The sequence below is a fragment of the Chelonia mydas genome, chromosome 11 (genome assembly GCF_015237465.2).
Source record: "Chelonia mydas isolate rCheMyd1 chromosome 11, rCheMyd1.pri.v2, whole genome shotgun sequence".
NCBI lineage: Eukaryota > Metazoa > Chordata > Testudines > Cheloniidae > Chelonia > Chelonia mydas.
Window position 1 is genome coordinate 59,558,376 of NC_051251.2, and position 24,958 is coordinate 59,583,333.

A 24,958-nucleotide genomic window follows, 5' to 3' on the forward strand; every position below is an offset into this window, starting at 1 on the left:
ATCCTGTGCCATCCAGGTCTTTGGTTCCTGTTTCAAACCCTGCTCCAGTTCTGGGTTCCTCTTTGGATCCAAAGAGGACCTTTACTTTAGTGGCTGGTGTATGCTGTTTTACTTCTGAGCATTCCTCAGATCTGAGTGAGAAACAGAGGGTCTTGTGGAAGAATTACAAAGAAAACCTATTAAAACAATAAAAGCATCTACACCGGGATGGCCAACCTGAGCCTGAGAAGGAGCTAGAATTTACCATGTACATTGCCAAAGAGTCACAGTAATATGGTGTGTGTGTATGTATATGTATGTATGTATGCACACACATAATTTGATTATGTATATTTATTATGCATTTATAATGTGTAGTTAATAATAATAACTTGTCTTAACCTTTTACTTAGTGGGACTTTCGGCATTCTTTGCTTTCAACAATTTCCTTAAGGTTTGGTTTGTGTTCAGTTGTGCTCACATGCAGCAGTTCTCTTAAATGGCTGTTTGTCAAAACGGATCAGTGCTTGGATTTCACGTTTGAGTGTTGAGAAAACAGACTCACAAAGATAAGTTGTGACATTGAGGTTAATTTTAGGGCTGCACTTCTGATGTTGGGGTATTTATCCTTTGGTGCAGAATTCCAGAAAGTAAGGGTCCCTTCTGTCTTCTGAACAGATTTCAATATGTCATCTTCCAAAAGTTCTATTTCCATCTGGAATATTGCTTCGTCAGTGACTAATGGGGGATTCAGACAATTGGCTTCAGCACCAAAAGGGTCAATCAGAAATCTGATTTGAGGTCTTTTCTACTGCAAAAGTTGGAATCTTTCCTCAAAACTGTCCTTAGGATCTTTAATCATGCTCGCATATCTAGTTGTGCTCCGTTTCAGAGATTCTGCTGCATCTTCTTTTGATCTGGCTTGAAGTTATGATATTGAGGGAAAGTGTGTCAGCTCTCCCTCAAGCATTTGTCTGTGAAACAGCTGCAGTTTGTTCATGTATGCAAATATGCTTTGCACTAGATCAGACAGCAACCAGAATTTTCCTTGTAAGTCCACCTTTAGTTTATCCAACTGCAGCAGCATGTCTGCAAGAAATGCCAAAGCCAAAACCCACCCAGGATCTGTAAGATCAGGGTATATTCTGTGCTTCTCCTCCATAAACAAGTTTACTGGTTCCAGGAGCTCGAAAAAATGGGAAATAACTTTACCTCTCGAGAGTCATCAAACTGTGCAGTGAAATGGCAAATTGGCAGGGAAGTCATCTTCATCCAGATCTTCTGTTAGTTTTTGAAATTGTCTGTGATTGAGTGCATTTGAGCGAATGAAATTTACAATGTGCAGGACCGGTTTCATGATGTGATCAAATTAGAGATTTTTAGATACCAGTTGCTCCCAATGAATAATACAGTGAAATGTCCAAAATTTGGGAAAGCTCTTGTCAGACTTACAAAGCCCTACTAATCCATTCACAGATCCCCACATGGACGGAGCCCCGTCCATTGCAATGGCACTGAACTTCTGTAAAGGGAAGTGGTGTTTCGCAACTAACATCATCAATGCCTCCTTTAGATCTCATCCACGAGTTCTATCCTTTAGTGGCATGATATCGAGGAGTTGGCTTTACGACACAGTCCGGACAAATACTGATAATTGAGGTTTATTCTGTACATTGCATGACTCATCCAAAGCAATGCTCAAATACGCTGTTGAAGTTGCAAGTACGGTTGCGATTCGATGTCACTATTCAGGTCAGAGATTCTGTGTTTTATTGTGTGGCATGAAAGCTACAGGCCAGACATTTTCTTCTGTAGATTCTCATTCTCTGGTGACAGGATTGAAATCACATCAGTGAGGCATGTTTTTATAAACTCGCCTTCAGAGTAGGGCTTTTTTGCACTGGCTATGTGCCGGGCCACATAATAGGACACTAACGTTGCAGTCTGCAATCGGTTGGCAAATCTGGTGAAGCATTGGGCTTCTACATATGTTTGTTTTTTCAAAGTTTTCAGTTCAGAACCTTGTAGGAATTCTTGATCCATATGTGCATGACTAGAAGCAAACTTGCAGCGTCATTTCGAAGATTTGAACTGAGAGATACGCATCTGGCAAAGAAGACACATGGCCTTACCATTATGTTCAGTGAAAAAGTACTTATTCTCCCACTCCTATTGGAAGCCTCAGCTTTCATCTGTGTATTTTCTTTTCTGTTTTCACTTGCCTTCCATTGTTAGATGGTGTAAGAAAAATTTTGATTAAAAATTTCCACACCAGCTAGTCACTGTGTGCTTTATTGAAGGGGATACAGGCGCCGGCCAGGGGTTGCTGGAACCCTGGCTCTGCCCCAGGCCCCGCCTCCCATCCCATTCGGGCCCCCATCCCCCAGTGAGCCATGTCCTCGCTCCCTCCCTCCCCCCAAAGCCACCTCAATGCTGCGAAACAGCTGATCACAGCAGGTGGGAGGCACATGGAGGGAGGGAGACTCACTGGGGGAGAGAGAGAGGGCTGTGATAGGGCTGCCGGTGGGTACCAAGAACCCATCATTTTTTTCCCCCAGAGTCGGCTACTGGCACACTGTGCCACATCGTGGCCTTGCCTGAGGTGATAAAGGGCATGGTGGGCTATCGGCATCTCCAGTTCCTTCTCACCGCCTCATGGTCTGAGCCAGAGCTTCTACTCTCCAATCGTCCTTGTGACATGCTTTCCGAAACTCTTCAAAACCTATCCTATGCAGGAGCTGCATATTATCTTCTGAAGAGCCGCATGCGGCTCTGGAGCTGCCGATTGGCCGCCCCGATCTACACACATGCTGATAAGCTTACAAGAGATCATGCCCAACTCTAAGAAGGGCTGTGGCAGGTAGGTGCTCAGTCCTTCATACTTCACGATGGGTAGGGTTTTTCTGTAGTCACAAGTTCATACCAGATTTTGCTCAGAAAAAGAACACTCGTGAATCTGTTTGTTTCCTTTACGCAGTTTGGTTCTTTGATTTTGGAACTCTGGGAACAGGTAATCGCCAGACAAAGGTTCCCTCCTCAGGATGAAACTTTGAAAGACTGAGTTCTTGCATAAACAGAGGATGTATGTTTGCATATACCTTCCGCACCCACCCCCTAAGAATTTTTCTGGGAAACCCACCTAACTTTGTCCCATAAATTCATTCTTGTCTGGCACATAGTTTCATGTAGCCTTTTGAAGCTCATGACACTTCCCAGGATTTATATTGGTCATGTCTCCCCCTATAGAAATTACATATAATTCCACAATACATGAATTTTGCAACTTGATACAATGGACTTGAAACCTTCTAAAACTTCATTCAGTAAGGTTTTTCAAGAATGTTGCAGGAATTGGCTACATCTGTCACAATAGCCTCTTTCTGTATTCAGAACAGAATTTGAATAGTATACAGTAAATATTATTTACTGTATACTAAATATACACACATTGAACAACGAAGATAAAACAAGCTATTGAATAGTTGGTCATTCGGTAAGAACTGTCTATTCTGTGCACTCAATGAGGCAGATGACCTGTGGAAAAAATATGTGATAATGTAATTAAAGACAGTATCATAATGCATACATGCCAGGAAGTCTAATTAAGGTTGCCCAGGCCACTTAATTCTAGTATTTCCTAACTTGAGTGCTCAACTATAGGTTATAGTATAGTTGTTTGTGTGATATTGCAATCATTAATTGTGCAGTATTGCTTATATACTAGAATGTTTGCTTGTGGCATGTCTACACTACAAACTTAAGTCGATCTAATGTTAGGCTGACTTACAGCCACCACAGTAATTACTACAGTGGTTCATGTCCATGCTGGCCTCTTTCTGTTGGTGGTACGCATCCACTGATTTAAGAGGGGCAGTGTAGGGAGCTGAGAGAGCCTGGGCTCTCAGCTCTGTGTGCAGCTTCCTGATGGGAGCCTCGCCCCATTCCCCCGCAGACTCCCTGCTGGGAGCACGGCTGCCCCCTGGGCTTCCGTGGGGAGCTGTATGCCCAGAGCTCAGGCAGCAGCCCAGCTCAGGGTGAGGAGTCCAGAGCCTCCACAGGAGCCTGGCTTGGGGAAGGGAGCCCCCTACCTGCCCCAGGCTGACCGCCCCAGATGTGAGCCGGACCCTCTTTTCAATTTCATGGAGCCATGAAATTGATAAGAATGAGAGCCAACACTTGATATAAGTAACCTGCAGTGTCTATATGGACACTGCATTGCCGAACTACACTGACAAGTTTCTCATGGAGGTAGTTATGTCGCTGTAATAGGGCACTTATATCGGTGACAGCAAGGCTATATTGTGGAAACTGACCTAATTATGTCAATGTAAGCTGCTTTACATTGACCTAACTCTGTAGAGTAAACCAGGCCTTTTGTCACATACTAGAGCAGGACTAGAAATGTCTGTTAACACATAGGATCAAATTAATCCCTGGTCTGAGCACTAAAGTGGTTGGGACTTGTACCCACTTAAACTTCATGGGCCAAATTCTTTCCGTGTTTTAAGTGACACTAAATTAGAATTAATACTTCTGTTATAGTTGCGGTGATAAGTGTTCATATGAAATAGGGAAGAGACCTACTATGTAAATTATAGGAGTGGCTGAGGTGACATCTTCATACTGATTACTTGTAGGAATATCAGAGGTGCCATAGAGGGCTTTCATTCAGTGACTTGTGCTTTCCAGCAGTGTCTGTATCCAGAAAATCATAATTGCATGCCCTCTCTCAGCTTACTTGTTTCTAATTTTCTTTTTTCTTTTGTTTTTTGGCAAGAATAAGCATACCCTTTTAAAATTAGTCCTTTAATCTTCTTGTTACAGACAGAGAGTGCCTGGGCTGAAGAATATTTAGAAAAGAAGAAAGGCTCTCACAAGCGTTCAGCATCCTGGGGCAGCACAGACCAACTCAAGGAGGTCAGGAAAGCTATTGTTTGAAATAAAGTTGGGTCAGGCTTGTTGCCTACATACTTTATTACCATGATCACTAGTTCCACAGGTACCAATCACAGACCCAGTGACTCCACCGGCATCCCCTGAACCATCGGTCTCCAGACAGATGCAGTTCCTGATACCAACTCCTCCAGCGGAACGGATACCTTTGACCTCTGGGAGAATTGGAGGTTCCCTGGATCCACATGAGTTATTCACAATCTATGACCACCAATCCGATCACCAAGTCAAAGGGACCCTTTGCCCGCTATGCTCTTGCCACCTCCTTTTCCAACCGTCCTAATGCCACCGCCATTTGGTGGGGTTTCTGACTCCTCTGATTTGGACCATATGGATCTCTGACAGAGTCCACTGCTCCTGTTCCTGAAGCACAACTACTGGAAGGTTCCGACAACACTGGGGCACTTCCCCACCTTGCTTTGCCTGCAGATCTTGTATCTGGCACTGTGGTCCTAAGCTGCACAACAGCAGGGTCAACCAGGTTGGCCCTACTGGAGCTCCTGGCCTCAATATTCAGCCTCTGAACAGTCCCGCTCGGTCTGGAAGGACTCCCCCACTTCTTCACCACAACCTTCGTCAGGTAAGCACTCTGACATAGCGCTGGATGCTGCACCGATTAGCCCGATTCCAATGGTACCGACAGATCCTGAGAGGCATCCCTCATCTTCCCCAGATGCAGCTGCCTCTTCAATCCCCTTCTTCCCCACTGGATGACTATTGCCAGTTCCAGGACTTGCTGCGGAGAATAGCTAATGCCCTACACATTACCTTAGAGTAGACTAGACAGTCAATACAAGCTGCTTGATATCTTGCACACTTTGGTACTGGTGAGAGTGGCCTTACCAATCAACGATGCCATCCTCCAACTGTCATGCCTGGTATTGCACATCCCAGCCACATGTGCGCCTGACCCAAAAGGGACTGAGAAGAGATACTGTGTCCCCACCAAAGGGTCAGAGTTCCTGTTCTCTCATCCACCACCAAACTCATTGATTATTCAGGTGGTCTCAGAACTTTCCAAACAAGCTCGACCCCATTCAATAGAGAGGGTTAGAGGCTAGACCTCATGGGCAGAAAGGTGGTCTCGGTGGAACTCCAGTTTTGTATTTCAAACTACTTAGTCCTGATGACCAAATATGATTTTATGAACTATGGGAGATGGGCACAGTTTGCGATCCTGCGATGGTAGCTTATCTGCAATCAATTCCAGGCAGTCTTGGAGGAAGGCAAGTTACTCGCCAGATCCATGCTTCAGGCAGCAGTGGACTCCATAGATAAAGTCTCTTGTTTCTTGGCAACGGGAATTGTCATGAGGAGAAATCCTGGTTACGCTCCTCTGGCTTCCCCAGGGAAGTGCAAAACACTGCAAAAGACTTCCCATTCAATGAATCGCACCTCTTCAATCAGGAGACGGATGAGTCCCTAAACTCCCTAAGGTCTCTGGGCATCTACACACCAGCACCTAAGAGGAAATTCTACTGTCCACCCCAATCATATAGTTACAGGGCCGCCGCAGCTATACCACCAACATACCTATGAGCCTCTTCAAAAGCACCCTAAGGTCCACAGGCCACGTCAACCTATGTCAAGTGCCCAGCCATCAGCGCAACATCCAAACATCATGTAAACATTATTTCTGAGTGTCCTTAGAGAGCCGTTAACGGCTCCATACACAAATGCCCATTTACCCTATCCCATTCGGGGAGCCACCTCTGACTCTTCTCCCAGCATGGAAAGCCATAACAATGGACAAGTGGGTCCTAGATATTACCCAGAGCAGCTATATCATAGAGTTCATGGCATCTCGCCCTTCTCCTCGGTCCACATGCATGAAACACGTACTCGACGACCTCCTCCAACTAGAGGTCAACTCCCTATTGCAGAGGGGAACTGTGGCGCTAATCTCAGACTTCTTTCAAGGAAGAGGGTTCTCCTCGAGATACTTCCTAGTTCCCAAAAAGACTGGAGAGTGGAGACCGATATTAGGTCTCTGATGCCTCAATTGCTCGATGTTTCCAAACCAAGATTTTGCGTGGTCACACCTGCAACAGCCATTCCCTCCTTAGAAAAAGGATGTGGTTGATGGCGCTTGATAGGCATATCATACCTACTTCCATATCAATATACACCCAACTCATGGAAGGTTCCTGAGGTTCAAGGTGGGGCCTTGGCATCTTCAATACAGGGTCCTATCCTACAGACTCACCACTGCCCCACGAGTATTCACAACAGGATTCTCTGTAGTGGCAGCCCATCTTAGACATCAGTGGGTCCTTGTTTTCCTCTATCTAGACGACTGGCTGATAGCAGCACAGTCCAAAGAAGAGGCCCAGAAGGTGACATTGCAACTGCTTCTACTCCTCTCCTTCCTAGGGGTTAGTGTCAATGCTGAAAAATCAACTTTAAACCCTACGCAATCCCTAGAGTTCATAGAAGCTCACATAGACACAACCTCCGCCCGAGCTTATCTACCAAGGAAAAGATTCCAGACAATGAGGGAATTAATCACTTTGACTTTGGCCAAAACCTGACTCTCTTGGGACATATGGCAGTCTGAACATAAATCACGCCATTCGCTCGCCTACACCTGCACTGCCTTCAACTCTGGCTACATACGTCTACTCCCCCATGCATCAATCCATGCACCCTCTGCTCCACCTGTCACCAGAAGTTCTTTCCTCACTCCAATGTTGGATGAACTCGCTATGAATCTGCTCAGGGATGAGCTTCCTCCCATCCTCACCCACCATGACCATCATAAGTGATGCATCCCTCATGGGCTGGGGTGCCCACATGGGCAAACCATGACACAAGATACCTGGACAGCATGAGAGTCCAGGATGCAGATAAATATATTGGAACTCTGGGCAGTATGCAGAGCTTGCCAGGCGTTCCTGCCAACCATCCAAAATCAACACGTTCCTGTCATATCAGATACCACCCCCACAGGCTTCTACATAAACAAACAAGAGGGGACGAGATCCAGAGCCTTGTGTGCGGAAGCTATCCACCTTTGGGAATGGTGAATCACACACCGTATTCTTTTGACAGCAGCCTATCGGGCACCCAGAACGCAATTGCTAATGCTGTCAGCAGAAACTTTGCAACCTACCACAAATGGGAGTTGTGTGACTCTCTAATCGTGGACATCTTTGGCCAGTGGGAAACCCCAGTGAGGGATCTTTCCTCATCCCACAACAATAACAAATGCACCCAATATTGTTCAAAGGGAGAATCTGGAACTCAATCACAGGGGGACGCCCAAGTCCTCAATCGGTCATACCAGATGAATGATGCCTCTCCCCCTGCTTTATCTCTTCTACAGCAGGTGGTCCACAAGATCAGATGGCAGAAGGCAACAGCCATGCTGATAGCCTCTTTTTCTTTGGGTGCTTGTTCATGTCAATTCCAATCAGGTTTCTCCATGGCATACTGTGGTTCCCTGCTTTTAAAAGTTGAGGCCTGTGGTAAATGCATGCCCAAAAGTGACATGCACACTTCATGCTTGTGGTGTCTAGGAGAGTCACCAGAAAGACCAGTGCAGGATCTGTCGCAGGTTTTGCCCTAGAACTTTGAGGACAGGGACCAGCATCTCAAAGTTCTGCTGATGGAGGCCGTGCTTCGGCCCCAGTCAGACCCCGGATTGGGACACCCCGTGCCTAGCACAGTCTCCTTGGTGCAGAGCACCCCGGCACCATCTTCCCAGGATCTAGTGCCAAGAAAGGACTCCTTACGAGACTCTTGGCACCATCATGGCTCCTCCCGCATGTAGTTGTCAGGTAGGCACTGTTCACAATTGCAAGTGCCTCAGAAGAAGAAGAAGCCGGAGAAGGGCCACTCTCCCCTGACCAAAACTAAGAAGCCGGCCATGATGGGACCCCAGTCAGCCTACAGCACTTCAGCCACTTCATCCGCGAGGTTCACATCGACTTCTGCAGTTAAGTCTGGATCCGCCCTGCTCGCCGAGCCCTTGGAGTCAGCAGCTGCAGCTCGTGTTGACCCCGGAGGCATATGAGGTGGCACAGGACTTGTTGCGCCTCACAGTGCCGTTTTCCCATCTCAGAAAGGATGAACAACTGGCACTTGCCTGCCCCACGGTCCAGTCAAAGGGGAAGTCAGCCATGCTGCCGCAATGCTTGCCATCTCCACAGCACTTAAGCTCACTTACGATGAGCTATGACCAGCAGAAGAGTGGGGGGCAGGGAGGGGAGAAAACCTTTTGTAGTGATAATCAAGGTGGGCCATTTCCAGCAGTTAACACACTCCTGCTGATAATAGCTCATCTTAAGTGATCACTCTCTTTACAGTGTGCATGATAAACACCCATTTTTTCATGTTCTGTGTGTATATAAATCTCCTCACTGTATTTTCCACTGAATGCATCCGATGAAGTGAGCTGTAGCTCACGAAAGCTTTATGCTCAAATAAATTGGTTAGTCTCTAAGTGCCACAAGTACTCCTTTTCTTTTTGTGAATACAGACTAACACGGCTGCTACTCTGAAACCTGTCATACTGGTATGTGAGAACTGGGAATATGTGCAGGGGTCTTCATAGAAAAATGAAAGCTAATATTTTAGTATTGTGGTGTTTTATCTGTAGAGTAGCTGACTCAACATTATATCAAGTAGATTCTCATACTTAGCCATGTTTCAGCTTTTACTTTTTTTGTTAATAGTCCATATAGTAAACTTGATGTAGTAATTTAATTGAATATGCGAAGGCAAATCTGAGACTCATATTCTTTCCCCTGTCAGATTGCAAAATTGCGTCAGCAGTTGCAGAGAAGTAAACACAGCAGCAGGCATCATCGGGATAAAGAAAGACAGTCTCCATTCCATGGTAACCATGCAGCCATTAATCAGTGTCAGGTAAGGCTATGCCACTTCTAAGGGCATTGTGGGAGTTAACATAATGTTAACTCCTGTGTGTTCCAAGTAGTGATTTTTAAAGAAAAAATACCACGATGTGTTCTGAAATACTTGATTACTGCTGAATGATGTATATCTGTGAAATGTATAGAACCTTTTTGCCTTGTGAGATGAAACTGATTTTCTTTAGCATGCTGAAGTGGGGTATGTTTGTTTTTTCTCTAAATTAAAAAAAAAATGTAAAGGGAGGTTGGTGAAGAATATACTAATTTACAACGTAATTTGTAAGGACTGATGCAGATGGATGATATAGTTCAGTTCACTGAATTAGAAATCAATCAGTATGGATAAATTTAATCTAATTCTATGAAATAATCTTTCAAGTAAAGTGGTGTGTCTAGGTTATGAATTTGCATATAGAAAACTGAATAGAACCAGCCTGGTGGTGTAAGTGGTAGGGTCTTGAGAGTGAAGTTTAGTTTCTTCTTGACTCTTTTTTTAGCACTGGACAGTCCTGGGCTGAGTGCTGTAGAGGGATCCCAGTTGTCCATCAGGTAGACATGAAAGGATTAGGAGTTGACACTGACTTCCTTTGAAAGGAGTCCCCTTCAGTTATCTTTAGGTGGAAAGATGGTAGCTTATGAGTGACTCAGGGAAGAATAGTGAATTTCCAGACACAAACTGCAGAGTAAGGATGATAAGAATATATTTACAAAGCATATAATTTTTCCTCTAGTACTGTAGATGGTATGAAAATATCAATTCAAAAGTTCTTTACTACTTCTGTGTCACTAAATTCATCCTTGTGTTTAGGATGAAGGGAGTAACATAGATGTCTTCCCAATAGGTGCATGTTCTTGTCTCTTATCATACTGATGAATTCCTAGCATGATTTCTCAAAAAAAGTTCTTGAAATTTTCCTGTTAGTTTCAGACATACATGACCAGATCAAGAAGTTGTTGGAGTTGCAGATCATGATCTCTGCACATCTTAGATTTTCAAATCGGTTCCATGTTGTGTCTAGCAAAGGGAATTTGACAAAGAAGTTCTCCTTCATGGTCATGTTAATTGTTCCTAATAGAGAGTTTCCTCTGGCGGGTTTCCCCCAGGATGCCATCTGGAACGAGGGTACCACTGAGCCCCCATGACCTACCAGCCTGGGCTTCCCCTCACACTGTGCTGCTGTGATAAGTTGCCAAGCTCTCCAAACTTGCTCTTTCACCAGCATACACACAGGTAGGGACACACTCAGCTGCAGTACTTACAGGCTGCTGTGATCAGCTCTGCATGGGGAGGCTACAGCTAAGGAACTGCCCAGGTGTTCAAGAGCATTCCCCCCTCTGGAGTGTAAACCCAAAACTATATGGTCTTGTGCTGCACAGAGATCTGTACAGTGTAAGCTCATGAAATTCACCCCCTCCCTCAATGTGGAGAGAGAATATACAACAGCTTTTTGCCCCAAGTTATAACTCCCACGCACTGGTTTGTGATGAAGCAAAAGCAAATATATTAACTACAAAAGTTAGATTTTAAGTGATTATAAGGGGTAGCAAACAGATCAAAGCAGGTTACCTAGCAAATAAACAAAAACGCAATCTGAGCTTAATATACTAAATAGATTGGATATAAGTAGCAAATTCTCACCCTAAATGAGGATTTAAGATGGCGGCAGAGATTTTTAAGGGGCCAGCTGCCTTTGCTTCAGCTTAAAACTCCAGGTGTTCCTTTCACACCCTAGAAATCCCTCTAGCCTGGGTCCAGCAGTTCCCCCCAGTTCAGTCTTTGTTCCTCAGGTGTTTCCAAGAGTCTCCTTTGGGCACAGAGTCAGTGAAGAACCACGATGAGGTCACTCCCCTGCCTTAAATAGCTTTTGATATGGTGGGAACCCTTTGTCTCCAAGCTTGGTTCTGATGCCTTTCAGTGGAAAAACACTGGTATTCCATGATGGAGTGCAGTACCAGGTGATCTGGTCACATGCCCCGGTAGTGTCATAGCAGCCATGACTTGGAGGCTGTTTGTAGCCTCCACAGGAAGGCTCCCCAGTGGAAGATTAGCTTCTTCTAAGACCTGTTGTTCTCCCTAATGGTCCATTGACTTGAATTGGCCCTTCCCAGCCAGCCATCTAGACTGACAGTCTTTTGTCTAGTGGGCGTTCCCTGGGTGTAAACACATATGTAATAGGAATATTGTCTCTGTATCTAACTTAAGATACCAAAATGATACATGCATATAAGTAGGATGATCATATTCAGTAAATCGTAACCTTTTCAGTGATATCTTATATGATCTGTCTTGCATAAAATACATCATAATTACGCCATACTCGTATCCTATTACTATGAAGATTATGAGGTATGGTGTCACATTTCCTTTCTAATCTAACGAATTGTAAACAGGACCAGTTATGCCAATCATCCGGGATAGGCCTCTGGCTCCTTCCCTTGCAAACTTTTGCTGATCTTATTCTTTTCAGACTTTGTGCCCTTTTTTTAAGAAAAGCACAGTCCTAGTTCAAAACTATTAACTTGCTTGTATGTTTTTACCCTTAATGGGTAGAGCTTGGAGATTTTTTTTCTTGCTTTTCATTGCACTAAGCTTTCTTCCATCCCCCTCCACTTCTTTGCCCTGCCATTTGAAGTAGCGCCTATCCTCTGAGTTCTCTCCAAGGTTGACAGTAGAACTGAATTTGAACCCTTTCAGGAATTGAAGGGTGAGCATTATCTAGATGACTGCTGATTTGTACCCTTTCTTTAAAATTGGTTGTCAAAATAGTTTCCCAATCTCAATGGACACTTCAGAGTTTTGGTGTCCTGATTAAATTAGGACAAAAGCTCTTTGCAATAATCACAATAAATGACCCATGTGGAAATGAGCCTTAGTTTTTGGGGTGGGGGGTGGCAGTGGAAGCTGTGAATTTAACTAGTTTCATATCACTGCAAGATTCAAGAAGCCTTATAGCTACTAAGATTTGTCTCTTGCAAAGAAATGTTCCCAGCAACTGGCGTTTGGAAGAAAAAAAAAAATGCCTGTTCAAAAGTCTACTCCAGTAGTAGTAAATCAGTGTCCAAATATGTTAAGGGTTCTGAGCAGAGCACTCTGTTTTTAGATATTTGTAAAGAAATCAATTGAGTGTCTTAATAGTTTCTCTAAACATTACATTTTATAAAGCTCTCTTTGTAGGAGGGTGTTAAAGGTGACTGTTAAATGCCCAATAATTTTTTTGTAGTGCTTGGAGGATCCTATGCATTTGGGGTGTTAAATTATCTGATCCTGATTTATTTTTAATCTAAGAGATTTAGTATGCTAGTCTAGATTCCTACCCATTGTTCTGCTAAGGGTGCTGACTGATTAATATTTTTAATCTGAGAGAATCAGCAGAGGATTGTGAGCTAATGATTTGCATTTGCACAGAAAATAACAGTTCTTCTTCGAGTGCTTGTTCACTTTGATTCCAGTCAGGTATACGCACGCTGAGTGCACAGTCATCGGAAAGTTTCCCCTTAGCAGCTCCAATCAGGTCGTCTGTTGAGCCCCCTGAAGTGGCGCCTTCATGGCGCTCAATATATGACCCTGCCGGACCAACCCCCCCTTCAGTTCCTTCTTACTATCCATGATGACCGTTGGAACAGTGCTCACTTGCTCAGCAAGTGCTTCTTTAGTATTCTTCTGTTAAGTCATTTGAATTCATAGTTAGTTTAGTAAATAGATAGTAGGTTGGGAACGGGGTCTTTCCCCAATCCCTAGCCCCACCCCTCCTTGGGCTCTGGGGCATGCCGCGAGCCCAAGGCTTTAAGCCCTGCAGTACTTGCAATAAGTCTATACCCCTCAGTGACCCCCATGACTCTTAAATGGGGGGAAATGCACCAAATGGGGAAGTGCAAAATCTGCAGGGCTTTTCGGTCAAGGACCAAGAAGGAGCGTGATTTCCGCCTTCAGTAACTTTTAATGGAATCTGCTCTTCCCCATGGCCCCATCAACATTGGTACACCACGCTGCTGGAGCTGTCAGTGGACACCCCAATCATGCTACCACTCTGTCCCAATCTGATCACTAAAGACCATGGTCACTTTCAACACCTTCTTGTATCTGTTGTTCTTCAAGATGTGGTGTTCACGTCCATTCCAATTCCCAGCCTCCTTCCCCTGTGTCAGAGTAGCCGGCAAGAAGGAACTGAAGGAGGGTAGGGTCGCCAGGGTCATGTATTGAGCTCCATGAAGGTGCCACTCCAAGGGGCTCCACAGCCAACCCAATGGGAGCTGCTAAGGAAAAACTTTCCTATGACGGTGCGCGCAGTGCGTGCACACCTGATTTGGAATGGACGTGAACAACACATCTCTAAGAACAGTTACGAGAAGGTAAGTAACCGTTTTTTCTAGTTGTACCATCTCCATGTGCTGGAATGGAGGACCTGTACCAGTGTATCTTATATATGCCAGGAACTCTAAAACAAAACTATTGGAAAAAATGTTTCCACCTTTTTGCTTCATGATTGCAGCTGCTCTTGCTTGTAGTTGCTTTCCCAGCAGAAACAGAGGTGGGAAACTGACCAAGGTTATGTCGTATGTTTCACATTGCTTCCATTTACCTTGGTCCTGGATTAAGTGCTATGAAAAATAATAGCAGCTCAGGCTTGCTTTTGCTTGAGAGAATTTTAAAAAAGACAGAAGGGGGGATAGGTAAAGAAACCTGGTATTTGTGAAATCCATTACCCAAAATGAATTCCTGTAGAAAATTTCTCTTTATCCTGAAGAGAGAATTATTCAGATTGAGAAATTCCCATCTAGCAACCTTCTGAAACTTTTGAATGTTGGAAATACATATTTTGCTTTTGTTTGTGATTTTGTCATATCACTTCTGCAAGATTAGCGTTCTAAGTTCCTAGAGCTAATACTAGGTATTAAGTTCCTAGTCCCAATACTAAGACACATCCGAGAATTATCCTTCCATCAAATAGTTCCAAGTAAACTGTGTGGCCAGTTATAACACTGTGAACAGTGTAAAAAAAAAAAAAAAAAAATCAGACCATTTGTAGTTTATTTTGTGGGTTTTTTTTTAATTGTTTTGAAGTTCAGCAGATTTATTGGAAACATCAAAGGCTAGTCTTTACTCAGGCTTTGGAATTAAACTAAAATCATTTTCATTACTCTGCTGTGGAGACTTTAACATATAATGAATAGTGCAACTGGGGTACAGATCATAGAAATGTTACCTCCTTAGAATGAGTAAAGTGGCCTTAATTTCATTTGGCGGGTGAAGGAGAGTGAGTGTAAAAAGTGCTCACAATATATAGTTGTTTTTAGACTAAGTTTTGTCATAGGAGTTTTTATTTTTCTCTTTGGAAACTTTGAGCTTGAATATAATTTAAGGAACTTTTTTTTATACTTTGTATCCCACTAATAGTGCACGCACAATTTTAAAAAATAGGTATTTGGTTGTTGGCTTAGAAATTGCTTTCTGTAAATATTACAGGCTTTTAGTGGGTGACTGTTTGATCTGTAAGTTCTTGGTTTCCTTTGGGAATTATTAGGACAGAATCAGAAACATCTCTCTTCTGTTGGGTTTCTCGAACAGCTTCTGACTAGTATTCGTGGATACTCTCTTTTAGAAGTTAACCTATTGCCCCTGCAAAAAATAGTGAATACTGCCCTCAACAAATGACCCCAAAATACAATTAATGTTGCCCCAATAAATGCAGACCTCCCCCCAAAGTAATAAAGGTAGTAGTGTCGTGTCTTCCCCCCCCCAGTAACTTAATGTAAGCTGCACCTTATCTTTGCAGGTGTCAGTTGCTGCTGCTTCTGTACCCCTCCCACCTTTCCCTCAAAGAACCACAGAGAGGTTTCTAAGGCAGGGATCATGCAGTTCTGGAGCAGCTAGATGTTTTTGTGGCAGGAAGGGAAGGGAAGGAGATGAGTGGAACCACTGCATATTTTTTTTTCCAAGGTGAGAAAAGAGAGAGTAGACCCAGCCCCCTGAACTACTGCTAGTTTCAACTCTTTCTTTGTGTGAAAAGAGCAACAGTAGTTCCCACGCTCTTAAATCCCCACACTATCCCCCATTCCTTTGATGGTTAATTTCAGTGGGTATTTTCTTCTATTTTAGTTCTTCTGGTCGTGGCATAAGTGAGTCTAAAACTTTAATATTAGCTTGAATTTCAGAATAGTTTTCATTATTTGGCTTTTAGAATTAATTCAATGAAACTGACTTCTTTTTTTGCATTTGCTGTGTTGAAGGCTGTTGCAATTTTATCACTCTTGGTGAATGAGTCTGGTCCAAGAATCTGGTTATACTAATACTTTTCCTTCAGCTACTCTGTGAACTCCTTAATTGCTTTGCAGCATAATGGGCAAAGCTACAGTCTTCAAGTAGCAGATTTCATTTCCTTACCAAGAAAAAGTTTGCTTTTGCTGTAATTTTAGGAAATATAATGAGACTTGCATTTAAGAGCAGTGCTTTGTCTAAACATCCTTAATTTTTGAGTTTTTATAATTTAATATTTAGGTTATCATATGGGTTGTACTCCCTCAAGAGAACGGTAAGATCTTTAGGGGAAGGACTCCTTTTTGGTATATTCTACCCATGAAGAAGTGCTGGTACATCTATAGGACACTCAACATTCCCAGACAAAAACAATATTAAGACAGAGGGAAGGTTGAGATCACATAGTAATTCATTTAAGATAAAATGCATTACAGGGGTGTAACAAAGCGGCCTTTGGTGGGACGCTACTGAGAGTATCAGTCAGGACAAATTGCTTAGAGCAGAGCAATTACAGCCCAAGCCTGGGGGTCCTTTACTACTAAGGCATACCAAACCAGTCAAACAGAGAGGACTTTGATTTTACCCCACTGGCTAACCAGAAGTCATAGAAGCAATTCCTTTAGACACTCCAGTTTCCCAGTATCACCACTAGCACCGCTCCTTATGGGGATGAATGGTTATGAAAACCAATACCCCTGTAAAAGAAAAAAGGTTCTCCCAATCCCAAAGGACCAAGCCCCAGACCCAGGTCAATATACCAGTCAGATCTTACCACAAATCACGCTGTTGCCAATCCTTTAGAATCTAAAGGTTTATTCATAAAAAGAAAAAAATATAGGTAACAGTTAAAATTGGTTAAATGGAATCAAATACATACAACAATTGCAAAGTTCTTAGTTCAGGCTTGTTTCAGGCTTGATTGGTTTAAATCAGCAGTAATCCCATCAAGTCTCTGGAGTACAAACATCCCAGCTTGGATGGGTTGTTCAGTTCTTTGTTTAGAGCTTCAGTTTCAAGCACAGTTCCTCCAGAGGTCAGAAGCAGGATTGAAGACCAAATGGAGGAGTTTCCACATCCTTTTATATCCTCTGCCATGTGGAAGGAAACCATGTGGAAAATCACAGCAGCAAGATGGAGTTTGGAGTCACATGGGCAAGTCACATGTCCATGCATGACTCAGTTTGCAGGCGGCAGCTATTGCTCACATGCTACCTTGAATGTTCCCAGGAAGGCTCTTCAGTTGTAGATTGGAGTCTCCCAAGGTCCATTGTTAGTTAAGTGTTTCTTGATAGGACTATTCTGAGTAAGTGCCCAATGTCAAGAAGCTGACCAAATGCTTCACTACTTGGAATCAAACACTTCAAATACAAAAATTATACACATGTACAGACAGCATAATCATAGCCAGCAAATTACAACCTTTTCATAGAGACCTTACTTGACCTCCTTTGTACAAGATTTGGTGCAGCTATAGGACCTTGATTGCAACAATGATTTATATAGTCACAGTTCATGTCAATAATGCCACAAGGGGTATTGTAATTATCCTAAAACCAAATGATATATATCTAGAAGATTTAAGGTTATGCTTAAAGAAAATCTGAACATGTTAAGGTCTGGCAATGCATCCAAACAACCTTAACCTCTGCCCTGTAGTGACACCATGCAATAATCATAGGGTTGACGGAGACATTTTAGAGTTAGTGGTGCCAGATTAGAAAGAACTGACTTTTGAAGACATTACATTTTCTCCTCCAACCCAAAGTTATCATGTATTATTCTGAGGTATTCAGAAAACTACATGCTCCAGTACATACTGATGTCATTGGAAATGTGAATGAGGGAATCTGCTGCACAATCTGCAAGGCATTTGTTTCCAGTCCCAGTGGACTGTGAAGTGTAAAATAATAATCATAGTACAATTTCTTATCAGTTCAGCTCCATGACCCTTAGCATGCCATAGTTTAAGAAACCTTCACTGGTTATATTGGTGGTAGTGTTCTCTTCTGTGTATCGTTCCGTGTATAACAGCTGACCATTCCAAAAGCCTACTTAGCAATATTTGCTTGGCAGGGGCAAGTATATTTCACTGAAGCAGTTTAACGTAATGGCAAGGTAGGATGATATACGTCACCAGGTAGATTTGTTTCTGGGTTATTTAAGGACAACAGTTTCTCTGAGGCAGGGCTATGCTTTCGGAAAGCAAGAGTAATAGTGTAATTAATATATTAGGAAATGTTACCACATATGTGTGTGTGTATATATAATGAGAGAGAGAGAGAGAGAGAACTCTCACACTGTCTGTTGAAACTTCTGCTCAGGAAATGCTTGTGGCTCATTGTTCATGTAAACAACAAAAATTCAGCATTCCCAGAACCACCAAACTTGGAAAAGACTTTTAACAGCACTCAGGCTTCAGCAGAACATGGGTGAAGTGCATGTGTGGTGGGAAAAGTGTGCAAGGAAAGTAAACATAAGCCAGCAGGAAAATGTGAAAAGTCACTGATGAAGCAGCCCTCCCAATTCTAACCAGGGAGAGAGCAAGAGCACCAGAATTAGCAAGTTTATATATAATACATCTGACCTGGTAACAGCTTTTATTAGTGCTATATCTTTTTCACCATAACTTCAGTGCCCAAATAGCCTTGGATTATCACCGTTTACAACAATGAGGACAAAGAGTACTACTAACACCAGAAAGACATTGTTTTTAAAAAAAAAAAACCAAAAACCTATGACCATGCAGTAGTGTGGTCTCCTGAAGGCCATCACAGTGCTGCAAGAGAAAACACCACCCATGACATGAGCAACATATTTTTTAAGTTGCCTGATCAAGTACTTCTGCCAAAGAAGCCTGTTCTCTCAGTGTAGATGGGGAATTCCTTTGGGTGGCAGTGTAGTCAGCACAGAGTTGGTCTTTTGGGAACTTCCAGTATAAAGTTGGATGGGAAGTAGGTGAGTAGTGAGGCAATTGTTACATTTATTTTAGTGATGCAAGAACAGAATGGGATTGGCTTTTTAGGTCCAGTGTTGATTTGGGTCACTACTTCAGCAAACCTTTGAATTTCTATCTATTTTTAAATTTATTTTTCTAACATTAATTTTTACTCCTGATGAAGTGGGTAGCAGTGAAGGTACTTGATGATCCGTCTTCCATTATTTGTTGTTTTGTCGTTCGGTTCTGCTGTTAATGTTGCAACACATTTTCACTTTGGTAAGATTTACAGACCATTTTGTGGTTTTTAGCTCAAATGTCTTCCCTCCCCTGTATTTTGTTCCTGTGAACACTCTTTTCTCTCCACAGTCCACTGCCCTACCTATCTGTAAATCAAGCTAAGCTCATTGACATCAGTTAAAGATTTGGCCCCCCATCTTTATTTTTCCCCATCCTCAGACCTATCCTCACTACTTTATCTTCTCTCCCAGTTCCCCCACATTCATGCTTGGGAAATTTTGATGATCCAACTGACTTGTTTGTTTTTTACTTACTGAACTGCTTTCTTGATTTACTGCCTTGGATCAGTCTGTCCCATTCCACCCTCCCCCCACACCCACCCCCCTTTACAAGGATCACTTACTTGACATTATCTTCGACCAGCAAAGAATATAAATGTAGAGAAGCATAATATACACTTACTTGGAGGTATAGGATATTGGGGTCAAAGATTTTGGACATGTTTGGGAAAAACAGAAGTAATTCCCTGCACTGGCTTTCAGTTGTTTTTCCTCTTATGGAAAAGTCTAAATTTTTTCAAACAAGAAGGGCAGAGGTGGAAGGTGGAGAAGCAAGACAGTTGAAAAAGTAATGACAACCTAAACTATGGAGCTGCTAGTGGTTTTGTTGTAACATGGATGAAGATTTCCAAACTTGTGGTGTCTCCTAGTGTCTTGTATGATGTGCAATCCATCTAAACTCACCACACCAGCTGATGCAGACCAGGTGCTTCATTAAATAGATTGCCTCTTTTCCAGGAGAAGTAAGAAAGATAGTACACAGTGCATGTTTCTCATTCCATAATAAAAGAACTCGAGCTGATTAGGAAAAAAAATTCAGTTTAAAATTGACCAAAATGCGGTTGGGGAGTTGGGAATCATGAGTTATTCTCTTGTATTTTGATCAGCTGTAACTGAAACACTGGGCCTAGGGGTTGTCCTTCAAGAGATCAGCACACAACTAATCACAGCTCTGTGAAGAGACTGGTTTTGGGGGTTTTTTTTTGGTTCTTTAACAATTACCAATTTAAACCCCTTGAAATTGGAAGAAGACTTGCTAGTTGTGTTGTGGAGAGACTTTTTTCCAACCCTGGAGAGTCAAATCTAACGTGCCTGAACACTTGAAAGTGCCTCACTCTTCCACTCACTGGCAAGAGCTCAGTGGGAGAGATCACTCAGTTACTAGGAAGAACATCAGACAAATCCCAGAGAAGTACCATCAGTAAAAGTTAGAATGAATACCAGAAGGGAGCAGGTTGATTGATTGTATGTACCACTCTCTGTTTCAAATTAACAATTAGAAACAGAAGAAAGATGAAAGTAATTGGAAAGTCTTATTATAGAAATGGTGGAAAATGTCTTGAGTTTTTAAAAAAGCCCAGAAGATAAATTATGTAAAACAAACCAAATGAGCATTTGTAATGTACTAAACCTTGAAATGCAAGATGAGGGAGGAAGGAGATTGACAGTAATGAAATATTTCTCTCTCAGTTTAGGCAGTTCTCTAATCAGCCTATGACTAAAGCTGCACCTGAGCAAAGGCTTCTGCAGAGCATTCCACTGATCTCTCTAGCTTATGGTTGGGGTACCAGTACCGAGCCTCTTCATGCTGTTAGAGAAGATACCACTCAGGACAGTCCCTAAAGTTCCTGCTGATGCAAGAAAAGGTCCTTCTTGAATGCTGTACCATGCCTCATCTGCAGTTACTTTAAAAACTGCAGTGTGAATGTTACAATGTTTCTAACTCAGTATAGGAGAGCTGCAGAAACTTTTTGGAAAACTGCATGAATCTCCATTCTTCATGTGGAATTCCTTATGGGCTGCCGGTTCCAGGAAAATGATCTAGATTAGGCTGCAAGAAAGCTCATGTAATTACTGTGGAAAATTTCCAAAGCAACTAGTGACTCATTTATTTTTTCCCTACTGCCAATGGTGAGAGACCAAAACAAAAAACATAAGCAAACATTTCCACGAAGTACATATACAGTGCACTCCTCTTAAATTGTTGACCCTTCCTCCTCTGCCTTACACTTGGAACAATTTCCCTAGAAGTTGGGTTGCAGTGCTTAAAACAACTGGGACTTTCATTCTACTTCGCTGTGAGCCAAATTTGAGGTCCTTATTGGAACAAATTCCTGTATATTAATAGTTTAGTGAGGGGAATAGTGATAGTTTAGTGGGGCGGGGGAATAGCCTATAAAGACTTAAGAATTTTGCCCTGTACATGGAATTTAACTGTATCCAAGTTAACTGTGATGTTGATGGATTCCATTGAACTCTATTTAGCTGCTTTGAATGCTTACAGTTCTTAACTGTTTGAAGTACAATAATTTACTTTCTTTTAAATTAAGATAATTATGATCTCAGTGTAGAAAATGTTAGAAATTATGGTAATTTCATATTAATGAAATGGTTCAATGCTTTTTCTGTACAAAATGAGTGCAGATAATGTGTATATCTGTGCAATCTAAGTAAGCATTGATAGTTTCCACGTTCCTGGATGCTTCCTTTCCTATCTATTGGGACCAAGAGAGACTGGTGGGACCAGTCTTCATGAATTCTCTTGTCTTGCCATACGGCTTTAACCCAGTGGTCCCCAAACTGTGGTGCGTGCCCACCAAGGGGGTTGTGGAGGAATGTTTTCGGGGTGGGGGGGTGCAGCAGGCACTGGGCCAGCCCCCACAGGGGCAGGGAGGGAGTACCACCCAGCCCCACTCTGTCCTGGCCCCAATCCCACGACCCTCAGAGGCCCCGGCTTCCACTCTTGGGTGCAGTCCTGGCTTCGGCCCCATTCCTGACCCCAGCTCTGGAGGGGGTGGGGGATTGGGTGTGGACAGATTACATTATGGGTGGGGCGGGGGGGTGCGACATAGAAAGTTTGGGGATCACTGCTTTGACCACTCTGCTGGTCCATCTTATGCCTTTCTCACTCCCAAACTTTCACAAGGTCTGCCGTCACTTCATCAGGTCCCGCTGCCTTTGTTCTCTGGACTGCATTTGTCATCTCTTCCTCAGTTATGTTATACTCAGACTCCACATTAAGGTCACATGTTGGCAATCCCACCCTAATGAGGATTACTTTAAGAGACTCTCAAAGTATTGTTGTCTGGCTATATCGGAAGAAGGATAGGAAACACTGGATGTGGTTTAATTAGGCTACAATTTTATTCTTAAATTTCTGGGAGTACCCAGCGGATAAAAGTGTACAGTGCAGGTAATTCCATAATCATTTCAATATATACCCCGAGGTTTTCATCAGTCCTCTCCTTTACCCATCTTTGTCCCCGGCTAACGTGTTGCTGATACTTCACCATTTCCCTCCCTTTCCCCTCACCCCCCATCAAATGAGGATTAAGAGGAGGCTATGGGGGGGGCTTGTGACTGATACAGCAGGTAGTCATGAGAGCCCCAACACCCTCTCCCCCCATTTCTACTCCTTTAAAGAATACCTCCTTTAAATCCTTTACCAGTCCATTTAATGTGATCACTGTATCCCTTCCCGATGGAGTACCTGCACTGGACATCCGTCCCACATTTACATAATGAGTTGCGGCATCATAGCCTAACTCCAGTTTCAGGTTTGCCCAACTAAGCCTGCCCCTTCAACCTAACCTTCGCCTTGGCCAATCTGGCACTAAGGGTAAAATCCCTTTACAAACACACACACCCCTTCCAGGAAAGGAGTGACTAGTGCAATGCCCATAGCAGATCCTAACAAACCCGGTATGTCACCACTCCCGTGGATGGGAGCATGGGTGCTGCTCCACCTGGTCCAGGTAAAAGAGGGCTTTTCCCGCAGCGGCATGTATTGCGGGAGGTAGGACCTGTAGCTGCAGTCAAAAGTAGCTCTGTGGCGCTCTAGCCCTTAAAGGGGCACACACTTTTTCCAGCAAGCCAAACAGTGGATCCCACAACTTAATGTGCGGTGAGATCATTTTCATTTCTCTGGCACTTGTTTACTAGTACTCTTCCCAATCATTTACAAGTGATGTTATAATACCTTCCTTTTGTGTCTCATTTTTGCAATGCTGTAGATATTTTTGCCAGCCAACTGTGGGTAGTGTACAAACTTTCTTCCAAATCCATCCTTTAAAATGCACATTTTTTGTGAAACATTTCTACAATGATCTCCAAAATTTCTATGCATTCTTGTATTTGTACTGTTGTGTTGTATTTGTCCAAGTAAGATTATAAGCTTTTTGAGACTGGAGCACTGTCTCCCTTTTAAAAAAAAAAATAGTGCAATAATAGTTGTTGGCTTGCCAGTAAAATGTGACTGTGTGAGGTCTGAAAAAAGAGTACTTTAGATAGGCATTCCATGTCTTCATATCTAATATGTGGTGAGGAAACAAAACATAGCCCTGTATTTATGTAATTTTTTGCTTCACTAGTTGTAGTAAGTCAGTGCAAATTTAAAGTAACCTTCTGGAGGTACTTTTTAAGGAGAAAAAATAATTTCCTTTGCTAAATAAAACGGCCTTAAAATTTCAGCAAGGCTATGAATATACAGTAAGTGAAATGGAGTGGAATTGAGTATTTTAAACTACATTAAAAAAAAAAAAACTGTTAAAATAACATTGTTTCCAAAGTAGAGCACTCACAAATCCAGGAAATCCCAGGTAGAGAGCAGGAAGGTATCTCTGAGGAAAATTTTACTTCTCCAAATGGAATATTTCTTAATATGGGCTATGGGGATTTTTCTTATTATTACAAAAGGTTTTTCTTCCTTTATGACTTAATAACAATAAGCATTCAAGGTTAGCTTTCCTATGTTGCAGAGCGACGTGGGAGCTGGAGAAAGACTGGGTAGGGGTCAGGGAAAGATTTTTGAGATTAGGCGGCTGTTTAGAAATTGTCTAGTTAATAGTTTTTCTCCTCTTGCATGTAAACTTGTAAAATCATCTCAGAACATCTGTTTTCATCTAAAGGCCTCCGTCTTAGCACAACTAAGTTTGTGCTTTTTTTTGATAAAAGTTATTTCAGTAGAAAACTGTATTCTTGAAATTTTTTAGCTTTTTTCTTAAGTGTAAATCTACAATATTTATTTATTTACTCACCTTCCCTTTGGTTTTCCAGGCTCCAATCCCAAAAAGTGTAATTGTTCCCGTTATACCCATAACCAAATCAACAGGATCACGTTTTCGGAACAGCATAGAGGGGCTGAATCAGGAGATTGAGATAATAATTAAGGAGACAGGAGGCAAGGAAGAACAGCTGATTGTAAGTATCTACTGCCCCCCAAAAATTGTTTTCAAAATAAGCTTTTTTTTAAGAGAATTTTTCTTTTCACATTGATGATTTACTGTACAAATTTGGTAATGTAAATTTGCACATGATTAATTTGTTGTCTTCTACTGAAGTAAAATAAAAAATTTCCTAATGATTAACTGTCTTCCACCACCACAGGAATAGAAAATAACTTCCTTTAAATCTTTTTGCTGTTCTCTTCACCTTTAGGATGTTTACACTGATGCATTTATGCCATAACTAACCAACAGAAAAGAACAATTATCTAAAACTTATTTTGGTGAGAATTGCTTTAGTCATGTTTATAGCGTTTACTCTCTTCCTCTCCTCCCCCCCCCCCCCCCAAAAAAAAAACCCCCAAACAATCAGGAAAATTCTTGCCTATTTTGCATCAGAATTCATGGTTATCCTTTTTTATAAGTGACTTTCAGAAGTA

General features: G+C 42.4%; 1 protein-coding gene across 2 annotated transcripts in view; it reads left to right on the forward strand.

The window, feature by feature from the left end:
- Positions 1-24,958, forward strand: part of FAM117B (family with sequence similarity 117 member B) — an 88,119-nt gene that overhangs the window by 40,950 nt on the left and 22,211 nt on the right. The window contains exons 3-5 of one of the 2 annotated variants that reach the window (XM_037912428.2): positions 4,804-4,896; positions 9,688-9,801; positions 24,352-24,495. In XM_037912428.2, coding sequence (XP_037768356.1) covers positions 4,804-4,896; positions 9,688-9,801; positions 24,352-24,495 — 351 coding nt within the window. The remainder of the gene's footprint in view (positions 1-4,803; positions 4,897-9,687; positions 9,802-24,351; positions 24,496-24,958) is intronic. The other variant, XM_043525716.1, reaches the window with a different exon arrangement.